Below are 23,559 nucleotides of genomic sequence, written 5' to 3'. Positions count from 1 at the left end.
CAGGCATTGGAGGTGTCCACTGGCGGCCACAGCCGGGAGTTTAGCCTGCCACCCTGCCAGGGTTCGAATTTAGCCGCTATTAGCTCACCTGCCAAGCCTGCATTGGGGTTGTCGTCGGAGCAGAGGAAGTGTGCAGCTGCTTGGCAAAATGGCCCATACTCGGCTTCGCTATAGGCTGGCCACAGGCACACGCTTCCCAATTGAGTAATGGCATACAGCCTCTTATTAAGCGCAGAACAGAGTGGCCCAAGCCCTGCAAAGGACGCTCTAGGTGGAGCTTACTCTATTTAGGTAAACTAATATAATATATTTCTCACACTATAATTAGTTAATTCTTTTTATAGAGTAAATTCTAAATTAAAAATTAGTTAAATCTACTATTAGCTTATAGAAGGGTCTAATTATTATATAAAAACTAATTAGTACCTATTAATAAAAAGAAAGGTTAATTTATATATAAAGGTTAACTATATATAAATATATAAATTAATTAATATTTAAAAAGATATATAACTAACTTTAATCTATACCTCTTAAATAAATTAACTAATACCTAAAAAAATATATAGCCAACCTAAATATATACTTCTAAATATAAAATTTATAAAATTTATTAAATATTAACTATATACCTTTTAAATATAGCCTTAAATAAACTTTTAATATAATAGCTTTATACTCTTTCTTTATATAATATTACTATATAGTTATTTTTTTATACTTTATCTAACTACTAAAAGGATTCTACTTTTCTTATTTATATTTAAAAGTAAATAGATATAAAATTTACTTCTTCTTATTTATATTTAAGAATAAATAGATATAAAATTTTATTTCTTATTTACATTTAAAAGTAAATAGATATAAGATTCTACTTCTTCTTACTTATACTTAAGAGTAAATAGGTATAAAATTTATTTATTGTAAATTCTATTTATTATTAATAATATTTATTAGCCCTCTCTTATTTATATAATATTCTATATAGCCTTAAAACTTTTCTAGTTTAAATTTAAACTATAACCTCTATTTATTCTCTTTTATAATACTTTCTATAATATAATAATTATATAATTTTTAAGTTATATATTTTAAAGTAATTATAGATAATATAGTTATAAATATAAAGTTTAAAAATAAAATCCCTAATATCTTTAAAAGTATTAAAGTTATAAAAGGTTAAGTTTATATACTACTTTTATAAAAGAAGGAAAATATAATTTTAACTACTAATATTATTATAATATATTATAGAAAAATTAAATAGATTATATTAAGAATATTATTTCTTTCCTATTTATACCTTATAAAATATATACTTATTTTAAATATATACCTTATAAGGTATAAATATAATAATAGTAGTTAATTATTATATAAAATATTAATATTATTTATTATACTATTTTAAAGATATATTAAATAACTAATAGAAAGTTAATATACTCTTATTACTAAAAGGTACTAATTTTATATCTTAGTAATTTTTTCACCTATTATACCTTTATTACCTCCTTTCTACTATTATACTCTCCTTTTAAACTATAAATTAATAATATTTAATATTATTATTAGAGTAAGGTATTTAAATATATAATATTAATATAGAAGGTATATAATAAATTAATTAATATTATATAATAGTATAAGGTAGAGTACTATATTAAAAAGTAAATATTTATAATATTTAATACTAGATTTATCCTCTAATAGTAAGATAATAGTTCTATATATATTAAGTAGGTTAGTATAGTGGCTACTAAATAGCCCCTTAAGGAAAGTAGGTTATAATTTATATATTATATCTATAAGTTAAGGTAGTGCCTAAGATATTATAGTAATATCTACCCTAATATATATATTTATTATATAAATAAGGTAAATAGTTGTGAATTATAGAATAATAATGTTTTTAAGGTGTATATTTAGTGTAGGTAAGAGGTTCTTTATATAGAGTTCTTTATATTATTTAGTAATAATATAGACCCTTTTATATTACTTAGTAATTATTTAAATACTTAATATTAGAGGTATTATAATAATATAGATAATAGTAGTATTAATATATTTATCTAACCTTTTAGTATTATTTTAAACTTTTAATAGTATTTAATTAACTCCTTAGTAAGCTAACTTTATTATAAAGTTATAAAGAACCTATTATTAATATATTATATAGCCTATAAATTATACTTAATACTATTTATTTATAGGTTATAGTATTTAAAATTAGTATTAATAAGCTATTTAAATACTTATATTATAATAACTTTAAGTTTATCAATAATTTCTATAATTTAACTTTATAGAAGAAAGAGAAGGCCCTTCTTATAGAGTTTAAAGAAAAGCTTATAAAAAACTATAATAAAGTTCTATTAGTATTATAAATACTATTAGTTTAATATTAATATTAAAAATAGTTTATATAAGGTTTATTATACTATAAATATTAATAAAAATAAAGGCCTCCCCTTTTTCTTCTTTAAGAAGAATAATATATCTTTTAGTTATATACTCTAGAATCTATTATAATTAATTTAATATAAAGAGTAATACTTTATAAAGATCTATATATTTATAAATATTAGGTTTATATATAGTTAATAATTTAAATACTTTTAATATTATATTAACTTCCTTTATAATACTATTATACTTTTAATTAACTACCCTACCTATTTAAGGAGCTAAATATAATTATCCTTTAGCTAAAATTAGTATCTAATAACCCTTATATTATTTATATATTTAAATAGAAGATAAAATTAAATACTTTATTATAGAGGTATAGTTTACTTTTTTATTAAAAGTACTTTAAATATAAAGATTTAATAATTAACTATTAGTAGTTAATAGAGATTTTAAATAAATATAATACTAGTTAGATTACTATAATACTTAATATTAATAATAAAAAGGTTATAATTATAGTTTTATATATAGATATAAAGGTAAGAAAGAGCTTAATAATAATATTTTTAAAATAGCTATAGTCTTAAATATAATTACTAAATATACTAATATTTATTATTTTTATAATTAATTTATTAAATAAACTTCTTTATATTTAAAATAGCTATATATATATACTAAAACCTATAATAATATAAACTAGTTAACCCTTAACTTTATTAATATATTAGGTATATACTATATATCTTTTAATAATCTTAATTAGAATATAATACTTATTAATTTAGTTATATTATTATTAATACTTAAAGATATTAGGAATTTATAACTCTATAAGTTTAAAAGTATAAATAAAAATAGTAGGTCTAATATATAATAATATAGAATAATAGCTAATTTATAAGATATAATTAATTCCTTTTATTACCTTTAATATAATAATATAATTATAAGTTAATAAAAAGAGTAGCTTTATTATATTATAAAAAGGATATTAAAATAGGATTATTAGTATTATAAAGTTAAAAAGCTCCTTAATAATAAAATCTTTAAATCCTTTAATATTATTAACTTTATTATAAGGTTTATAAATATATTAAAGGAATATAATCTTTTAAAATAATATTTAAAATAAGCTTATAATTATATATTATACCTTAAAATACTTTAATATCTTTATAACCTTTTAATTACTAACCTATATTAGGATTTATTAGTTTATATAATATTTAAATATAAGAAATAATTAGTAGCTAATAATATTAATAAATTGAAGATTTTATAGAAAAACTTTAAAGAAAACCTTTATATTATAATCTACTACTTTTATATAAGATTTATAACCTTCTTAAAGGAGTATTTAATCCTAAAGTTTAATATTATAGCCTATTAGTTTTAGTTTAAATAATAGGGGTAAGGAAGTACCTACTTATATAAAATAATCTAAGCTAATAGTACTCCTATTATACTAGAATTAGGCTTTTTTAATTAAAAGTAAAAGGATAAGTTTATAAAGTTCTAAAATATATATATTATTATATAAAACTTAGAGCCCTTTTACTAACTATCTCTATAAAATAATAACTTATTAAAGGCTATTATAAAGGCTAATACTTTATTTAATACTTTATTTTATATAATTAACTAAATATAAATTTATAATTATACTAATATATACTATATAAAGAAATATAAACTCTTAAATAACTATATATTTAAAAATATATTATTTTTATTTTAATTATATTTATTACTACTTAAATAAACTAACTTATAATTTAAATAAAAATAAAAAAACTTATTATAGAATATATTTAATAATATTTAAAATAATAAATAAATTAATAACTATATAAAAGAATTACTTTAAACTAGCTTATAAATATTAATATTATACTATATATATTACTTAAAGCTATTATTAACTATATATTTAAATACTATTCTAAAATTAAGTAGTAAATTTAACTATATAAAAATAATAAAAAAATAATTTTAAAAATAAGCTATATAAAATTAATAATATTATTTATAATTAAAATAATAAATAAACTTATTATAAAAAAGATTAATTAATAATAAAGATTATATACTATCTTTTTAATATTTTATTTATTAAATATAACTATATCTTTATTAAAATAAATTACTAAAAATTAAAATATAATATTATATAAGTTATTTAAAGTAATAATATAATATATAAGTAAAAATAGCTATACTAAAAGTACTTTAAAAGGATATTAAAATAAAAGGGCTTAGTATACTTTAACTTTTTAGCTTTATTAATTATTTAAAGAGTAAATAATATTATTTTAAATTAAGGGTAAAGCCTTATATTTTTAATTATTAGTTATATTATAAAAGTTAATATAGTAATAATTAGTTTAAAGACTTTTATTAAGTAAAGTTTATATTTAACTATTTATATTATATTATTAATAAACTTAAGGTTATTAGTAATAATTAATTTAATATATTTATTAATATATATACTTGCTATTTAGTAGAATATAGAATATATATAGTAATAATTATTATAAATATATTTTATTTAATTTAAAGAATAAGGGGTTTAAAAAGAAGCTTAGGGTTAAAATAAAGCGCCTTAATAACTTAAAGTAGAATGCCCTTACTATTTAACTATTAGGTTAAAAGTTAAAAATTAAGGATATTAATTTATTTAAGAATTATATTATTAATTTAAAATATAATTAAAGCCCTTATATTAAATAATATAATAAGCTATATAATATATAATATTAATTTTAAAAGAATATAAAGTCTAATAATATATTAGTTAGCTTAGTGTTTAGTAAGATATATATTTTAACTAACCTAATACTTTATAAATTATAAATTTAATTAAACTTAAATTAATATTTACTATATAATACTATTATAAGCTATTAGAAGTTAACTTTTAATATAAGGTATTATAAATATAATATTAAATAAAATAAGGTAATATAGCTACTATTTAAAGTTAATAATTATAATAATATAGATAAATTATTTACTTTAAAAGTAATATTTAAAAGGTTTATTATCTTTTTCTTATAAGAGATATATAGGAAAGGTTTTAAAACTATAGTATTTATTAGTATTACTATAAATATAATTAAGGATTAAACTATTTATAATTTATTTTAAATATTAATTTTAAAGTTATTTATTTTCTTTAAATTAAGTATTAATAAGGTTATAAATATTTATAATTAATTTAAATATATAAAATATTTTATTATTAATAAAAGTTAATAATTAATTATAGATATTAAGTTATATTAATTACTATATATGCTAGATTTTTAAAAGTTTATTATTCTTTAATAGATATAATATTATATTTATTAAAACTTTTAATTACCTTTAATATTATAATAGCTACTTTTATATTAGTTATTATTAAAGTCCTTAAAGGATATATAGGCTATATAATATATTTAGAGTTTAGCTTAATAATTAAGTTAAAGTAAATATTTTATTAGGTTAGTAATAATTAGGTGCTTTTTATAAAGCTTTTAAGGTATTTTAAAATAATATATATAAGTAGTTATAATAGTAGATATTTATTTTATATATTTAGTTAGTTTTAATTTTATTTAAAATATAGGGCTTTAAGTATTTTATTTATATTTACTTTATATAAGTTTAAGTAGTTAAGTATAATAGGGATTACTTTAAAAGGTTAGATTTAATTATAGTAAATATTAAGGCTGTAAGTAGTAGGAGTAGTATAGAGGAGGTAGAGGTAAGTAAGGTTAGTAATTTTATATAATGCTTTTATTTATATTAACTATTAATTTATACTAATAAAGAACTTATAAATTATTATTAGCTTTATTAATAGTATTATTAGGTATATTTTTAATATTAAATAGTATTTAAATATAAAAGATTTATAGTTAATATTATTATTTATTATTCTTTTAATATAAATAGCTATATTAGGCTACTTTGCTTTTAAACTAAAAGAAAATCCTTTATAGTATTATACTTATATTTATAATATAATATAATTTTTAAAAATACTATACTTTATATTTAAATATAATTTTATATATAGTAGTTTATACTATTATAATATATAAGTTTTAAGATATAATATTAAATTTAATAGTACTTAATATTTTAGTAAAACTTTATATTTAAGCTTATATATATTATTATATTTTAAATTAAATACTTAATAGTATTATATTTAATATTATATTCTCTTTTAGTAACTTATAAATAAAAAATATAGTTAAAAGTAATATATAAATAATTATAAGTATTAAATTAATATTAGATAGCTATTACTACTATTAAATAAAGTACCTTTTACTTTATAAATAATATTAATAATATAAAATTAGCTAAGCTTACCTTATTATATATATTTAGCTAGTAAATAAGGCATTAAAATAACCTTTTATTATAACTATTACTAGCTAATTTAATTTTAAAAGCTTTTTATAAATAGTATAAAATACTTTATATAAAAGTATAAATAGGTTTTAAAAGGTATATTTTATATAATAAAATTTTATATTTATTTACTTTTAGTTTAAAAGTTTAATAAATATATTAATATCTATTAAAGTTATTATAATAAATAGTTTTAATAAAGTTAATAAATATATTATAATTATATATATAATAATAATAATATATATTTAATATACTTACTTTTATATTTTATAAAGTATAAATAATATATTATATATATATTTTATAAAATATAAAAGTATTTAAAAGGTTTTTATATAATTATATATATTTTAATAATTTAATAAAAGCTTTATATAATACCCTTTTAAAGCTTTAACCTTTTATATTTATAATAGAGTTAAGATATAACTATATTTATAATTTATATAAGATTAATAAAAATAATTATTAGTATATCTTAATATATTAATATTATATATAGTTTATAATTTATAATATATTTTATATATAAAATTATTTAATAAAGTATTAATAATAGATAAATTTTATAAATATAGTCTTACCTTTTATATTTTAGTTTTATACTTAATATAATAGTTTAATTTATATACTTTATAAATAAGATAGTATAATAAACTACTACTTAATAGGCTAAAAATAAAGCCCTTTAATTAAGTTAATAAAATAAAATTAACTAATAAAAGTTAATAAAATAACTAAAATATATTATATATATTAATTATAAAGTTATTATTATTTATATTATATATTTTAATAAAGATTTACTTAAATTATTATTAGTAAAATATTAAAACTTTATTTAATTAAGTTTATATTTAATAAAAGCTTTATTTATTTATATTACTTAAATTAGTAAGCCTTTTTATTAAAATCTATTAAAAAAGATAATAATAAGTATTTTTAATTAAAAGTTAGAGTTTTAATTATTTAAATATAATTTTACTAACTCTATTTATATAAAAAAGTAGCTATATTACTCCTAAATATTACCCTTAAAGGTCTATTTTTTAACTTTTCTTCTTTAAAAACCTTTAAGCTTAAGCTTATACTTATTAAAAGGAAAAATAGTAGTATTATACCTATATTAATAGAAGTTATTAGTAAAGTAGTCTTTTTAAATAAAAAAGTTTACTTAATAAACTTAAAAGGTTTAAATTTATTAACCTTTATACTATTTATCCTAATATTACTAAAAGGATTCTCTTTTATAAAATCTTAGTTTTTATAAACCTTAATTTTATTATAAATTATAAAAATATAGTTTAAAAATATTTAAATTAAATAAATTTTATTAATATTAATATATTTAAGGCCTTTTAAAAGTACTTTTTTATAATTAAATAAATATTAATATAGAAGAGAAAGAGGGGTAAAGGAAGGAAAAAAGGGAAGGGGAATTATTATAAAGCTAGAAATTAAAGGGCTAGAAAGATATACTATTTAAATAATAGGATCTATTAAAATAAAAACTAGGTTAATAGGCTATTAATAATTAATAAACTTATAATTATATATATAATTAATATAATAATATATAAAAACTTTATATAAAAATTAACTATAATAAAATTAGTTATATAATTTAATTATAAATTATAACTATTAATATATTTTTAATATAAAAATACTTTAATATAATTAGTAATTTAAATTATAATTATAATAAAATTTCTTAAATTTAAAAAACTTATATATATTTACTTAATAAAATAAACTAACTATTAAAAAGTAAATAGTAAGTAAGTTTTAAATATATTTAATACCTATATTATTAAGTAGTATATTATTAAAATAGGCTTATTATACCTTAATATAGTAGCCTAAATAATATTTTAGGCTATTTAAAACTCTATAAATATATTAATAATATTTTATAATATATATATATAAAAGTAAGGTTTATATATATTATTAAAAGCTATAATAACTATATTTTAAATAATAATAATATATTAAAATGTATAAATAAGTAGGAAATAGTAAGTATATTTAACTCTTTATTTTAAAAGGTAAAAAGAATAATAAAAGTTTAAATAAAAGTTTTTAATATTTATAAAAGTTATAATATAATATAATATAATATAATATAGTATTAATTTTATAAATAAAATTTAAAATAATAAACTATAAATTATAATTTTATTTTAATTTAAAATAATTTATATTTATATTTAAAAGGTATATACTTTAATTAGCTTTATATCTTTTAAATATAAGCTTTAATTAATTACTTAAATAATATTTTAAAGCTATTAATACCTTAAAGCTATTAATACTTTAAAGTTATTAATACCTTAAAGTTACTAATACTTTAAAGCTATATCTATACCTTAAAGCTTACTTAAAGCCCTTTATATAATAGCTAGTGGACCTTATTAAAGTATATAGTACTTATATATATATAAACCTATACCTTATAAGGTATAGATAGTATATTATATATATATTTTATAAGGTATAAAGTAGGGTTTATAATAAACTTTTATAAACTTAATTATAGTTACTTAAAACCCTAAAATTTAATAATTTTATATTAAAACCTATTATATTATACTAATTATATTAAATATAATAAGTAGTAGCTCTAGTTAGATTAATATAAAAGTTATTTAATTTATAATAAAGTTTATAATAATTTTATTATAGCTACTTATTTTAATATATATATTTATTTAAACTTATTAAAATAAAACTTATTTTATAATATTATTATAATTATTAAATTATTTAATAAATAAAATAGTTATATTTATTAGTTAAAAGTATAAGAATAATAATTAAAAGATTAATAAGAATAAATTAATATAAAGTTATAATAAAATAAATTAATAAAAGTTTAAATTTATATTTTATAGGTAGTTTATATTTAATAATTTATAAATTATATAATAGGTTTATAATTAGCTTTAAATTTCTTTTAAAGGTAAATTTTATAGTTAAAGTTTAAATTAATAGTTTATATTAATAGGGTTGAAAAATATATATATTATTTACTATTATATAGGTACTTAAATTATTAGCTTATATTTTTAAGTATTTTTAGCTAGATTTTATAGTTATAATACTTATATTATTAAAGAAAAGAAATAGTTAATTATAATATTATTTAAGTATATTTAAATATCTAATATATAATAAGTTAGTACTTTTATTTAATAAAATATATTTATTTAAAACTTTATTTAATAATTTATATTATATTTATATATTAATATATATTATATTTATATTATATATAATATTTAGAGCTATAATTATATTTAAATTTAAGTTTAAGTTTAAGTTTATAATCTAGAATTTAAAATATCTTTATTTATTTATATATTAATAAATAGTAAGAGTATAAGCTTATATATATATTTAAAAGTAAAAGTTTAAATATTTAAATTAATAATTATAAGCTTAAAATTTATTAAAATTAAAATATTTATATAAGAAAATAGTATATTTATTTTAATTTATTAAATTAGTAAGTTAACCTAAAATATATAAATTAAATATCTCTAATAATATTTATAGCTTTTAATATATACTTTATTTAATAATATTATAATAGAAATAATAATTATATTATTTTAAAAATAAAAAAGGTAAGAGTTTAAGTTTAAATTAATTTTAAAGAAATTATTTTAAATCTTAAACTATTTATAATAAATTTTACTTAATACTTAAATTAATTATTAATTTTTAAAATTTTATAAAAATAAAAATAACTTTATAATAATATATAATAAAAGTTATAAATTATAAAAGCTATAAAATTAAGGATTATATAAAAATAAAAATAATTTTATAATAATATATAATAAGAACTATAAGGACTATAAGGATTATAAAGATTATAAAAATTATAAAAACTATAAGAAAAGAGTATAAAAATTAAATTTATTAGGTAATAAAATATAAAGAATTAAATTAATTTAGAAATAATTAATTTTATAATAAAATTTAGGTAACTTTTAAAGTAATTACTTTATTTAAAGTTAAAATATTTAGTTTATATATATTAATTTTATTTATATTTTATAAGTTATAAGTTTAATTAATACTTATAACTTATAAGGTATAAATAAATAGTAATAAGTTTAAATATTATTTTTAAAACTTATAAATTAAAATATTAAAAAAATATTAATTATATTTATATTTATATATTTTTAATTTTTATAATTATTATTTATTTATTAATTATTATTTAATTTTCTATTTATATTTTATTATTTATTTTATAAAGAATATATTTTTATAAAAGGATTACTTAAAGGTTAGTTTATAAGTTATTTTTAATTAGTTAGTTATTTTTAATTAGTAAGTTATTAATTTAATTAATAAGTTATTATCTTAACTATTTTTAGTTTTTACTTTTTAAAGGCTGGCCTATAAGTTGTTTTTAGCTATTTTTAGTTTATTTTTTAAATATTTTAATTTATTTTAGAAAATATCTTTTAACTATCTTTTAGTTTATTTAAATATTTTTAACTAATTATTTACTTTATAGGAATATACTTTTATTTTAATTAAATTATTTTATAAAAAAGAAATTTAAAAAAATAATTTAAATAAAAGATATATTAAAAGCTTTTATTTATAAAAAAGAGTATTTAATAGTTTTTTCTATATTTAATAGTTAAAATTATAATATTAATTATTATAATATTTTAAATTATATTATTATATTATATTATTAAGGTTTATTATTAAGGAATTTTATAATAGGTATATTAAATAATAAGTAATAATTTTTTTTTTAATAGTTAAATAATTAAGTTCTTTTCTTTTTTTTTTAATTTTTATTTAAATTATTAATATACTTTATAAGATATACTATAATTTTAATTAAGGACTCTTTCTATCTAAAATAATTCTTTATAAAGTTTAAAGCTACTCTATTTTATATTTTATCCCTAATTTACTTTATTTAAGGTTTAAATAACCTTAAAAGGCCCTCTAATAATAGTATTAATCCTTATAATTTATAAATTAAAAAGTTAGGTAAAATTTACTACTTTCTAGAGTTTGCGGAGGGCTGTAGTAGTAAATTTTAGTGAAGTGAACCCGACTTCTTGTATAGTTAAAGCGTTGTGGCTAACGGTAGTGCGGATTCCGTTAAATCAAGATGAGTCCACCCAGAGTGTCCCTATGCAGCCAGGTCATATGCGCATTCACACCTAGGTACCCCAGTCGGCGCTCATGTGTTGTTGACATGAACACGCGGGTCCATACCTAGGTGGGGAAATAGGTGGGTATCTCACCTAGGGAGTGCGTCACATATAAGAGACGGCGGCACACAGACTCCTGCGGGTGTCCTTTGTTTTTTGTGTCTCAGAAGCTGGCGGAGGGCCCAGGTGCTGGAAGAATCGGGGCGATGACTTGATCGGTAAGCCGATGCTGCAGCCCAGCGGATCTTGTCATGGTGGTTTCTGTGTGCCGGTGACGAGAGATTGTTCAACGGACGGGACATAAATCCAAAACTGGTCTGTCTTAGATCTCGAATGGCCTGACTGGAACCCAGCCTCGCTTGGTTTTTTTTTCTTCCTTCCTCTGGAAAATGGTCCTGCAGTGCTGGGTTTCGCATCAATGGGCCTCTGGGCCTTCGTCTGTAGTAGACATATAGAAAGACGGCCTTGTGCTCGCATCTGATAGCACCATCTTGCCCAAGATCATGCGGACGCATGCATTGGTTTAGGCCCACGTGTGGCAAGTGGGAAATAACAGCAAAGGTTTGGCAGACAACATTTAAACCTCATCGTCACCCATGGCAAGTCAGACAGCTCCAAAAGTCTGGGATGACCAGCTGCGTAAATCACAATGAATCCAAACAACCAATTGATAGCATACCTATGTACCTAGGTACTTAGCATTCAAATGAGATGGACTGGCCACTGTCTGGAGCTTCCAAATAACACAGATGCAGCTCGGAAGGCCGAGGGTTCAAACCCTGTCGGGCTCGAGCTCTGATCCCTGTCGGTCGCGCTAGATCCCTGACGACCACCCAGAAATCGCATCCCACTGCCGCGTCTCATCTCAGCTCGGCTACGGGCTCACTTCATCGCACAGCCCATGCCTATTGCTGATTCATCTTTGGTCAGACACCCATCGATATCGCTTGCAGTTCCTCATCACATCGCTCGCCGAGGCTGTCCTCAGACGCCTCCCACAGGACCCATGTCTGACGAATCCGAGGGCGGGGAGCACTATCCGTATTACAGTGGCTCCGGGGAAGACGACGACTCGCACGAGTCCGAGTCCGAGTCCGATGGCGCCCACCCCGGCTTCCTGGACCTCGAGGCCTCCGAGGCCAGCTCCGAGCCAGACCATGACGGCCAGAGCCTGTCAGACGGCGGCAGCTACGACGGCAGCCACGCCGGGGACAGCTTCCCCAGGTTCATGCAGCTGCCGCCCGAGATCCGCGAGATGGTCTGGGCCGCCTTCTGCCCAGACCTCGGGCCCGAGCCGCGCGTGCTTGAGCTCCACCTGCATTGCGTCGTCGCACCCCCGGGCGCCTTCCACCTCCCCATGGTGGTGCGCGCCATCGCCGCCGGCCCGCAGCTCGAGAGCCAGACCGAGCCCATGAGGGCCGTCCTGGCCGTCCACCAGGAGAGCCGCGCCCTGGCATTGAAGTCGGCGCCCCACGAGCTGCCGCTGGCGCACGGCGTGCTGGTCCGTTATCACGAGGAGCGTGACGTCTTGTTTATCTCGTGGAACGACGAGATTCGCCTGCGCGGCATCGCCCTGAGGTTCCAGGAGCTGGGCATCGAGGCGCGGAGTATCGCCTTTCCGTCCGTCGTGTGCCATCACAACCAGGATGAGCTAGTGGACCTGATGTATCTGCTCCCCCAGGCCAGGAGGCTATTTATCCTCGATGAGGAGGAAGACCTGCGGGACCCCGGCGGCGTCTCCCCCCTGCAGGTCCAAGATTATGCCTGGACTGCTACAAACAAGGTCTACAGGTACCGCCTTGACGCAGAAGAGGAGGGCGAGTATGGGTTACCCAACACCGTCAGCCGCATCTTCTGCTGGCCTGACCTCGACAGATTCCCCGAGTTCGCCGAAGAGAACGTCACAAAACGAGATGACAGCTGGTGGTGGACTTCTAGGATCACCGAGTTCCGTAACCGCCTCCGGGCCCCGCTCGAGGACTCGGGAGAACTGAATCAGGATGACATTTCTGATGAGGAGAAGGCAGAAGCTATCGAACGACTTCAAAACATCGAGGTCTGGCCAATGGTCCGGTTCAACTTCGGCGAGGGGCTGGAGCTGTTCTACTACATGGAGACTCACGGCCTGGACCGAGACCGGCTCCCGCCAGACTACCTCTCCGACTCGGAAGGCTCCGACGGAGAGATCGAGGATGAGTACGAAAGCTCAGGGATTGACGACGACCCCATCGATGACTCCACCTCTGACGAAGACGAAGACGAGCTGCTCGGCCAACACCTTGGTCGAGATTCTCCCCACATGCACGAATACTCCAGCCAGCTACTCGACAACGTCTCCGAGATGGGGGACCTGGCTCCGGCCAATTTCTCGGGCGATGATGAGGGCGTCCGGGAGCAAGACCACATCACACTCACTTCCGACTCGGAGAGTGATTCGGGATCGCGGAGCCGCACGTTGCGACGGGAGCGCCTGGTCGTGGACTCGAGCCCTGATGAGAGTGCCACGGAGACGGAGGAGACCCCGCCTTCTGGGCGACGCCGCCATCTAGACCATCTGCTAGATGTCGAAGACTTGGACACCGAAAATGACAACGAGTCATCGGGTTCAGAGCCGGTGCGAGAGGCCAGCCGGCGCGCCCGGGCTCTGCCGATCAGCTCCGAGGACGAGCTTGAAGAAGGCAACGATGATGACGAGGATGACGTGCCTCAGCCCGCCCGCTCGGGTCGCAGGCGCGGCCGTGTGGTACCTGCTGACTCGGACGACGACGACGACGACGACGACGAGGTAGTGGTGCAACAGCCGTCCGGGAGCAGGAAGCGGCGAGGACGGGTCGTGCAGGTGGATTCTGATGACGAGGACGAGGACGAGGACGAGGACGAAGACGGCCAGAGCGACTCTCAGGGAGGCGGCGCCAAGACAAAAGCCCCCAAGTCCTCTGATGAGGAGCCAAGCAGTTCCGACGAGGAAGACGATGATCCGCCGCCGCCAAAAAGGATGTCCCTCGCGAAGCGACTGAGCATGGAGGGCAGGCAAGCCCAATCGCGACACCCGCGCCGCCTCGACGACTCTGAGGCTGAGGAGATGACTGGTGACGGCTACGGCTACAGCGACGACCAAGAAGACGAGGTGGACGGCTCCGATAACAGCATGGTCATGGGCATGGCTGAGGAGTCCGAGGGCGAGGACGGCGAGAGCGAGGAGGATTACTAATTTTGCAAGGCACTATAGGCGATGATTCACGATTTTTGGTGCATGCTACAGGACGGTCGTGCCGTCTCTGCTTCGAATTTCATTCGAGGTTTCATGATAAATTCAAAAGATCACCATCTGTCGGGAGCAAGCAGACAAGCTGGGTTCACGATTGATAGCAGGTTGGGTAATGGGGCCACCAACGCTGGGCTTATTCGCGCGAGGTGCTTATTGATTCGTCAAGTTGTCTAGGTATCTGCGTTGCCAGGTCAAGAACCGATCCTACGTGCATCCAAATCCGTTGACTCGAGTGAATCCCCCCACTTCCCAAGGCACCCGTACCAAGACATCATTCACTTGCCCAAAGGAGCAAATCCCGCTCGAGATACCGCCGGTGGGTTTCGGCCGCAGCTTACAGCTGGTGCTGCTGGGAGTTGTGGACGCCGTGCTGGTTGCTGGCGTTGGTCAGGCCGGAGCAGTTGCTGCAGTTGGAGCAGCCGACCATGTTCTGTCCGTCAAGACGCAGAGGTCAGCAACCAAATCGACATTAAAGTTTTCAAGAGGCGGCAGGAACGTGCTGCCCTGCAGTGCTATGTCGAGGTCTGCGGATGGAGCATGTACTGATTGACGGGATGGAGGGGGGGGGGGGGTAAAAGGAGGTGAGCTCACAGAGCAGTCGGTGCAGTTGCTGCTGTCATTGCAATGCTGTCGCCAAAGTCAGTGACGTGCTGTCAATCGCGGCGGCTTTGGGAACACTCACGTTGCTCTTGTTCATGTTGCTGCAGTTGACGAGTCCGTTGCATCCGTTGCCTGGTGAGAGGAAGTCAGTCGGTGGGATTCTCATGAGCGTGAGCTCCCGAGGCTTGATTCGTGCAAGTGCAAGGGGACGGTGCCTACAGTTGCTACTATCCTTGCAGTTATAGCAGTTGACCATGTTGCTGCAGTTGGTGTTGCCGTTTCCGTCGCTGGACATGGTGATGCGGTGATGGCCTGTGGCACTGAGTAGACGTGTGTGTGTCTGGGTGTAGGTCGGAGGTGGTGGTGATGGTTTTTGGTTGACTCGGTGGTGGAAGAGGGAAGTTGTCGATCGATGTGTAGCGTTGTTGACCTTGGTCGCTTTTGTATCCCCCCACATTCACCATGCCAACGCCAGTTACTTGGGCGGTGGTGTTTTGCCCCGTCTGACGCATTCACCTTGCCTCGCGGACGATGCGTTGATGACGACATGCCACACCACCACATCCACAAGGGCGAGAGCCCGCTGGCAGCACAACAAGCGGGATTGGTGGATAACAAATTGGACCGTCTTCTGGCAGGATTCCGGCCAGCCATCTCAACTAGTTCATCGGCGAATGAAGCTGCGCACACTTCTGACTTGGTCTTATCTGGACACTGCAGTAGGTGGTGTAACGTGAACTCTGGACATCATAGCAACAGTGAGTGGTCGACTTTGCGCTGGAGTTGTCACTCTCAATCATAATCCTTCCTCCCATTATGTGCGACAGGGCCAATGAGCGGGTTAAAATCATTGAGGGATTACTTCTCATTTATATCTAAGAGTCTGGCCGACCGTAATGAGCCATGTGCATCATGCCAGCTCTCAATTTCAAAAAAGACCTAGCTACGAAGCTTCGGAGCATTTGTTCCCTGATTACTGTTGTTTGTACATCACTCCCAGAGTGCCCTTAGTCCTGCCTCCTCGAGTAAATCGGGACCAGGAAATCCGTTTCGCTCTTCTCTCAAATGTCTTGAACTCTTCGCGGACAAAGCAACGGGCGTTTCAACGATGGGGAGTAAATTAGGCACTGCCATAAATATCAGGGCAGCATTCAGACAGCCGGGGACGTGGGTTTCTGTCGGACTCAAACATTGATGAAGAAGCGGCTTTCTGGCGGGATGCAGGCGGACTTGTGGTTCTTGAAATGAGCACTCTGGCACTCCTGAGCAAACGCAAAAGGTCAGCTAAGGCACCATCAAAGCACAATGAAAATCAGGGGTCCAACTACCCACCCTGTCACAGTACCAGACTCTCTTGCATTTGGAGCACCGGGACAATGCCGCTCCGCCATTATCCACCGCAATCTTGCCACAGCTGTAGCAGCTACTGATGGTCAGCACCGTGGCCATTGCTCGGGGAAAGAACTGGTTACTTGCCTTGGCTCTTGGAAGCTTCGAGGCACTCCGGGCTTGTAGCGCTCAAGCGCGGTGAGGAACTGGACCTTTCCAGGGTGCCTGAAGCCCGTGTCTGTGTCATCACGACCGGCTGCTAGCAACCTCAAGGCCGAAGGTTTGCCAGAGATGCCTCGCAGCGCAGGAGTAAGGCCGTCGCGGCAAGCGACATCGCCCACAAGCTCACGGAGATGGTTCAGGTCGTCGTCCTTGATCACGGCCCCAGCCCGCAGCATGATGGCGCCGAGGATGATGACTTGGTACTTGCCGTTGGGCTCGCTCTCCTTCTTGCGGAGGGTCCTGAAGAGCTCGTCACCGACTCCGCTGTCGAGGGTGGTGCGACAATCGGAAACAGTGGCCTCGAGCTGCTTCTTGTACTCATCCGTCTCGTAGAAAGCCCTCGCCTCTTCGGGAGCGAGCATGTCTGTCTGGTGAACCATCGCGGATAGGTTCAGGTCCTTGTGGCCACTGTCACACAAGGCGCTGTTGATCTTCACGGCGATGTCCAGGTCTCGATCGCCCTCGAACATTCGCATTCCCCAGCGACCCATCTTGGCTGAGGCTGTGTACAGCTGGGAGAGCTTTGAAACCGGGTAAGGCTGGCACGTACGAGATCGCGCGGAGGAGGGTTGAGTGATTCTTGGTAGGCACTGGGTTGCTTTCGTTTGGACGACCAGGGGTAGAGAGACGCTGGTTTTCCGCTCCAAGTTCGTCTTGACAGTTGCACCGGGGAGATGCTCAGCTGGGGAAACGACCTGGACAAGGAATTGACTCCGTTTCCCAGGCAGAAATCAAGCAGTCGTGCTTCTGAGAGCACAGTTGCAAGGAGGTAAGGCTGCCCCAGCTCAGTCAGGGTGGCATGTACCCAGGTACCTGGGGCCGCCTGCCTCCTTCCTTCACTCCTTCCCCCCAGAGCAGACTTCTCTCCTTATCAACCGACAAAACAGCCAGCCTTTCGCCCTGGGACCAATTGCAGTTGGCTCAGAGGTAACGCGAGGTATAGCTAAAAAAGCACCTCTGCAAAATCCATGGATCAGGTTCGCAACCTGCAGGCCGGATGTTCGAACCACGGGGACGCCTGGGTTCAGAACGCCGAGTGACAGACAGTACGCACCCCAGAGAGGAGTGCGGAAGTCTTTTGCCATTTCTACCCTTCATTTCTTTTTTATTTTTACGGCAGTTTGTCTGCAATCGGATTCTTTGATGTTCTGATCCCATACTAAAGCTCTTGTCCCTGTACGTTGACAAATCTGACCTTTTCAACGTCACCATTGACAATGCTCTTGCTGGTCACCAGTCCATCCGCATCCCACTCGAAATCTACCACGACCCCTCCCCTGACACGGAGACCCTCCACGCTGCCTCCTCCCCAGGCGCTTGGGATCGCCGGGCCCAAGACCACCGTCCTCGTCTCCTCCTCCCTCCCGGCCGACAGGGGCAGGTCCACCACCAACATGCTCAAGACATTCCCTGCCCAGCCAAAGTTCATGTCGATCTGGAACGGCGGGTTCTGGCCACTGTACATGCTCAACAGGTTGGGCGCAACATTGTTCAGGAGGGTCAGCTGCAACTCCTCGTGGGCCCTGGACGAGTCGTTCAGCCGCGCCCAGCACGCCCCGCGCCAGACCTTGGGCCACCCGTAGTTGCCGCCGTTCCCGTCCGCACTGGTGCCGTCTCCCCTCTCGACCAAGCTTGCCCGGACGGCCTCCTGCAGTGTCGCGTTGCTGTAGCCGCCGGAGAAGCCAGAGATCGTGTTCCCGGGATACCAGCCGACCAGGTGGGAGATGTGGCGATGCTGGGGGTAGACGTTGAACAGGTACGAGTCTGGCACCTTCCACTCCTTGAGCACGCCGGCGCCGTACGTTGCGTCAGGGTCGATGTGGATGCCGGTGTCGAGCGAGGCGAGCGCGCTGGACACGGAGGACAGGAAGCCGGTGTCTGATTCGGATGCCAGCGGTGCGGTGCTTAGCACGGCCTCAAAGAGCTGGTGGATCAGCTGCTGGTAGTGGGTGCACCCGAATGTGGTTGGGCCCTGCTCGGCACTGTTGCACGGGTTGACCACAAGTGTGTTGTCATTGAAGAAGCGATCCTCCTGGAGCTGTGACAGCCAGAAGGATGCAACGCCCTTGAGGAGAGGGTATCCGGTCCCTGCGAGCCAGGCGACATCGCGGTCATAGTCCCAGTGGTCGAAGACATGCAACGCCATCCACGCTGCTGAGGCGGGATCTAGGTTGAGAGATCAGTGCAAGCTCGTGAGTTATGACATTTCCATCCGGTCTGAGACTTACAATTTGCCCACTGTGCATCGTTCTTCATTCCGGTGTATCCAAAGATGTTCATCTCGTTGTGTACCACCCATCCGGAGCCGTTGTACAGAAGCTGGGCAGTCTCGCTTCCTCTTGGGGCCCAGTTCTGGGCCATGTACTCAAAGACCGGCCTCGTCAGTGAAGTCAGCCCGGTTGCATCAGCCCCCCAGTAGTTCATCTGGAGGTTGATGTTGGCGTGATAGTCTGCGTTCCAGGCCGGATTCGTCTCCTCGGTCCAGCGGCCTTGCAAGTTTGCCGGGAGTGATCCCTCTCGGGACGACGACACGAGAAGGTGTCGTGAATAGTCGAACATGAGCGACTCCAGGAAGGGGTCAGCAGTGCCCTTTGTATAGCGCGTCACCAGCTCAGACGTCTCGACGGCCGAGGAACCAGCAGTATCGGGGATGGTCAACTTGAAGAGACCCATCAACGACGAATAATCTCGGACATGATCAGACAATAAATCCTCATACGCCCGGGATGCAGCAAGAGCTGTTGTTGCGTCCACTACTGGCCCGGGATCTTCGCCCCTGAACGAGAAGCTCTCTTCCGCATTGCCTTTGGTCTGGTCAAAATCCGACTCGGCAGACAACACAATTGTCACGGCTCTCTGGCCAGCCGCTGGGGTGACCGTGAGTGACCCTGTCTCTGAGCATGACGAGCTGGCATTGCCCGCCACTCTCACGATTGACTCAAATTGCAACCCTATTGATTCCTGGGTGATTCCTCTCAGGCGTGTGTACCCAGCGCCGCAGGTGACGTTGATCAGGCCGGCACTCATCAATTCATTGCCGAGAGATATCGTGACGGCAGGGAGACTGGAACTTGCGGAAAGACCGTAGACACAACTCTTGGCTGGATATGAGCAGAAAACAGTGGTCTCGAACGTCGTTTCACCCGTGGTCCATGAGGTTTTGTGCACTCCAGTGTCGAGATCGAGCTCCCGGGTATAATTGGTATAGTCGTCCACCCCGGCAAGGCTGACAGTCAGGTTACCCAGGGTCTGGTAGGACCCGTAGTTGGTGATGGGTGCCAGGAGCTCAGAGATATTGCCTGTGCCATTCTGAAATATCCAGTCGCGTATCCCGGGCAGATACTGGTGAACGGGGCCCGGGGGGTTGCCTCCGGTGTAAGTCTAGGATAAATGGGTCAGAAACCGCCACGCTCTGAGGCTGTGCTGGTGTTTAAGTGGGCGCACCGAGTTCTCGAATGGCCCGCCGGACCACAACGAGTCCAGATTCAGAATGAGGCATTCTGTACCAGGAGGCCCGAAGGGTATGGCTGCACACGCACCACGTCAGTGAGTTGTATAACAAAACACCAGGTTCGTGAACCGGATCGTCAGGACGGACCTCCAAGTTTCCCGTTGCCAAGGAGGTAACCCGTCTTCAGGATGTAATCATCTCCCTCGCCGTACGTCGCGGGTGAGGTCGACCACAGTGATTTCGCAGCTGGCATTGAGGGGCCCAACGCCAGTGCAAGCAAGCCCAGGCTCCATGCGCGAATCATCGTGTTGTACCTCGACTTCGGCGTGGCCGCAGGATCCTCTGATAGAAGGGCCGATGGTCTGCGTCTCGCGCTCGCCGGGGTGCGAGTTCAGCTGTTGACGCTGTGTGACCATGATACATGCCCTGCGGAGGTGACGAGGCCATGGAAAGTCTACATATACTCATTGACAACACAAATATATCCGGCGGCATCTTGGCGACGTCTTCTTGCCGCGTGATGGCCCAGGTATAATGCTACGCTGCTGTGATTCTATCCTCGATTCAGCTAGGAGCCAGGGCGGGTTGCCCTGCGCTCCGAGAGGGGGACAGCATTTCTCCCCTCGTCTCGGCCCGGAGCCCCCGCCACGTTGCAGCAGCTGCATAGATGGAGAAATGTTCCTGGGCTCCTCGCGTCAAAATATGCGAATTACCCCGACGGGTCTTGGGATCCTGAATATAATAATCACCCGACGTCGAAAGCTCACAATAGTTCGAAAGTCTGCGAGCAAGTCCAAGTGCAGCAAACCATCGACGGTGTACTTGGGGCACAACATTCAAACTCAGCTGCAGATGCATGCAACACTGAGCGTTACAAGCTCGCTACACAACAACACAATCTCGCCGCCCGAAAAGGGTTGTAAATTACCAAAACGGCATGATTTGGGGACATGCATCAAATAACTGGGATGTGGCGTGCAGACAAGATTGCCATGATCTCTTGGTGATGGACAAATCATTTCTCAGTGGAACCAGCCGGTGCTCGGCTATCGGCCTGGATTCGATCCCGCATGATTATTAAAAGCAGATTTCAATTAGCACTGCTCCTTCAACATCCCGTGTATCCGTATCCGTATATGCGCGAATAGTGCGGTCGCAGAGGCGCAGTCGCAGCAGCGTGCATCACGTAGATGTCTAATCATGTTGCCAGATCAGTGCATGTATTGAGGCGGAAATAAGCTTACGGGAGCTTGCATCGCACAAGCCGAGCTAGTTACAGACGACAAAGCTGAAATACCCATCCAGGCTGATGGGCAAATTTGATGATGAATGCTTACACCCGCGTGGTGTTTTTGAGCAACAAGGCACTGCCAGTTCTGAGCAGGCATGCCACTCCAGCTGTCACTGGCAAGGTTGTTGAATCCTATCCCGAGATCACTCCACACCACCAAGTCGTAAACTCGTGTCTGAAAAGTATAAGAAAGCATCTCATTTCCCGTGAACTTTCTCGGGAGTGACTGAGCCCAAGCATAAACACAACTACTCGGTCACACAGAATCTCAGACAAGACGTTGGCAGCCATTCTTGCCACCTACACACACAATATTTAATTCCTACACCTATTACAAACCAAGAAACAGAATGCGCTTCTTCAGCACAGCCTTCAGCCTGGCGGTGGCGGCCACCGTCTCCAACGCCATGCCCGTCGACTCGAGCAGCCCGGAGGTTCAAGCAGCAACAACAGCCGTCGACTGGTATCAGGGAAGCCTGACATTCTCCGGCACGTCCGCGGTGATCGACTCGAGCGGGTCCTGTGGCACCAAGGTCAGCAGTGGAACGATGACGGCTGGTGCGTGCAAGAAGCTCTCGACATATGGCTTCGGTCTGCACCACAACCCAGACCAGGCCTGCAACTACAGGCTGTGGACAGGCAACACAGACTGCTCCGGAACCGGCTTCACGGATATCCCAATCCCAGCGGGGTCCGATGTAACCTGCATCAACGATGGCGTCCTGGACGGTGGGAAATGGTACCTGGCTTCTGGTATTTACTCGTGCGAGTAAGCGGGACAGGCCCATGGGGATAATGTGGATAACAGAATTGGTAATCTGGGCTGGCGATAGACATAGACATGAGTGACGACGTTTCAAGAGAGCGTGCTTTACAAAATAATACTGATTCTCACCAATGACCACTTACACCTGGGCATTCTGAGTCTGAGGTCTAGTCAGTAATTGCTTGATTTAATGCCTGTGACCCCACAAAGTCGCGATCTTCAACGGTCTTTAATCCAAGACCACAAGATGCAAGCTCAGTCAGGGCCGATGAAGCACACATGTGATGGAGTTCAGCCACGGTTTCGCAATGGAATAACTAGGTACTCAACCTTTAACAGCTTTTACATGTGCCCTCTAACCAAAGCTTCCACCAGGTGCAAATATTTAATATTCCATCCCACACTCATGTTGGAACAGGAACGAATTGCTCGGAGACGGCATCAACGGAGAAACTGAGCAGGCTTTCGGGCCGAGTTATGAACATGCTGCCCTCTGATGATGTGATCAATTGAATTGGAGAGGATTCATCGATCTCAGTGCCTCTCGCTCTGAGAAACTCGCGCCATTTTCAAAATCATGACGGCTCGCGGGGAAGCGAGTTC

At 34.8% G+C, this 23,559-nt stretch overlaps 5 protein-coding genes across 5 annotated transcripts; 2 read left to right on the top strand and 3 right to left on the bottom strand.

Annotated features, from left to right (window-relative positions):
* Positions 1–13,035: 13,035 nt before the first annotated feature.
* Positions 13,036–15,240, top strand: KVR01_012441 (uncharacterized protein; the record flags this gene model as incomplete). The annotated part of the gene is made up of 1 exon (XM_044784133.1): positions 13,036–15,240. The coding sequence occupies one exon, from the start codon at positions 13,036–13,038 to the stop codon at positions 15,238–15,240; it is 2,205 nt and encodes a 734-aa protein (XP_044638629.1).
* A 391-nt stretch (positions 15,241–15,631) lies between these two features.
* Positions 15,632–16,192, bottom strand: KVR01_012496 (uncharacterized protein; the record flags this gene model as incomplete). Its single annotated transcript, XM_044783491.1, has 4 exons — positions 15,632–15,727; positions 15,889–15,924; positions 15,980–16,029; positions 16,117–16,192. 4 exons carry the CDS (start codon positions 16,190–16,192, stop codon positions 15,632–15,634), a joined length of 258 nt encoding a protein of 85 aa, XP_044638684.1.
* Positions 16,193–17,330: 1,138 nt separating this feature from the next.
* On the bottom strand, positions 17,331–17,939 carry KVR01_012399 (uncharacterized protein; the record flags this gene model as incomplete). The annotated part of the gene is made up of 1 exon (XM_044784293.1): positions 17,331–17,939. The coding sequence occupies one exon, from the start codon at positions 17,937–17,939 to the stop codon at positions 17,331–17,333; it is 609 nt and encodes a 202-aa protein (XP_044638587.1).
* A 668-nt stretch (positions 17,940–18,607) lies between these two features.
* KVR01_012512 (uncharacterized protein) lies at positions 18,608–21,203 on the bottom strand (the record flags this gene model as incomplete). Its single annotated transcript, XM_044787445.1, has 4 exons — positions 18,608–19,614; positions 19,677–20,829; positions 20,893–20,975; positions 21,047–21,203. 4 exons carry the CDS (start codon positions 21,201–21,203, stop codon positions 18,608–18,610), a joined length of 2,400 nt encoding a protein of 799 aa, XP_044638700.1.
* Positions 21,204–22,179: 976 nt separating this feature from the next.
* KVR01_012337 (uncharacterized protein) lies at positions 22,180–23,086 on the top strand. Its single transcript, XM_044787474.1, has one exon. It carries the CDS (start codon positions 22,541–22,543, stop codon positions 22,961–22,963), a length of 423 nt encoding a protein of 140 aa, XP_044638525.1. The 5' UTR covers positions 22,180–22,540; the 3' UTR covers positions 22,964–23,086.
* Positions 23,087–23,559: the final 473 nt, after the last annotated feature.

Source organism: Diaporthe batatas, assembly GCF_019321695.1.
Source record: "Diaporthe batatas strain CRI 302-4 chromosome Unknown Contig00019, whole genome shotgun sequence".
In the NCBI taxonomy this organism is placed as follows: Eukaryota; Fungi; Ascomycota; class Sordariomycetes; order Diaporthales; family Diaporthaceae; genus Diaporthe; species Diaporthe batatas.
Note: the sequence above shows the minus strand (reverse complement) of the source record. Positions and strands in the feature narration are given on the sequence as shown.

Excerpts from the sequence above, each read along its gene's own strand:
- KVR01_012337 (XM_044787474.1), top strand. The coding sequence starts at position 22,541 with ATGCGCTTCTTCAGCACAGCCTTCAGCCTGGCGGTGGCGGCCACCGTC.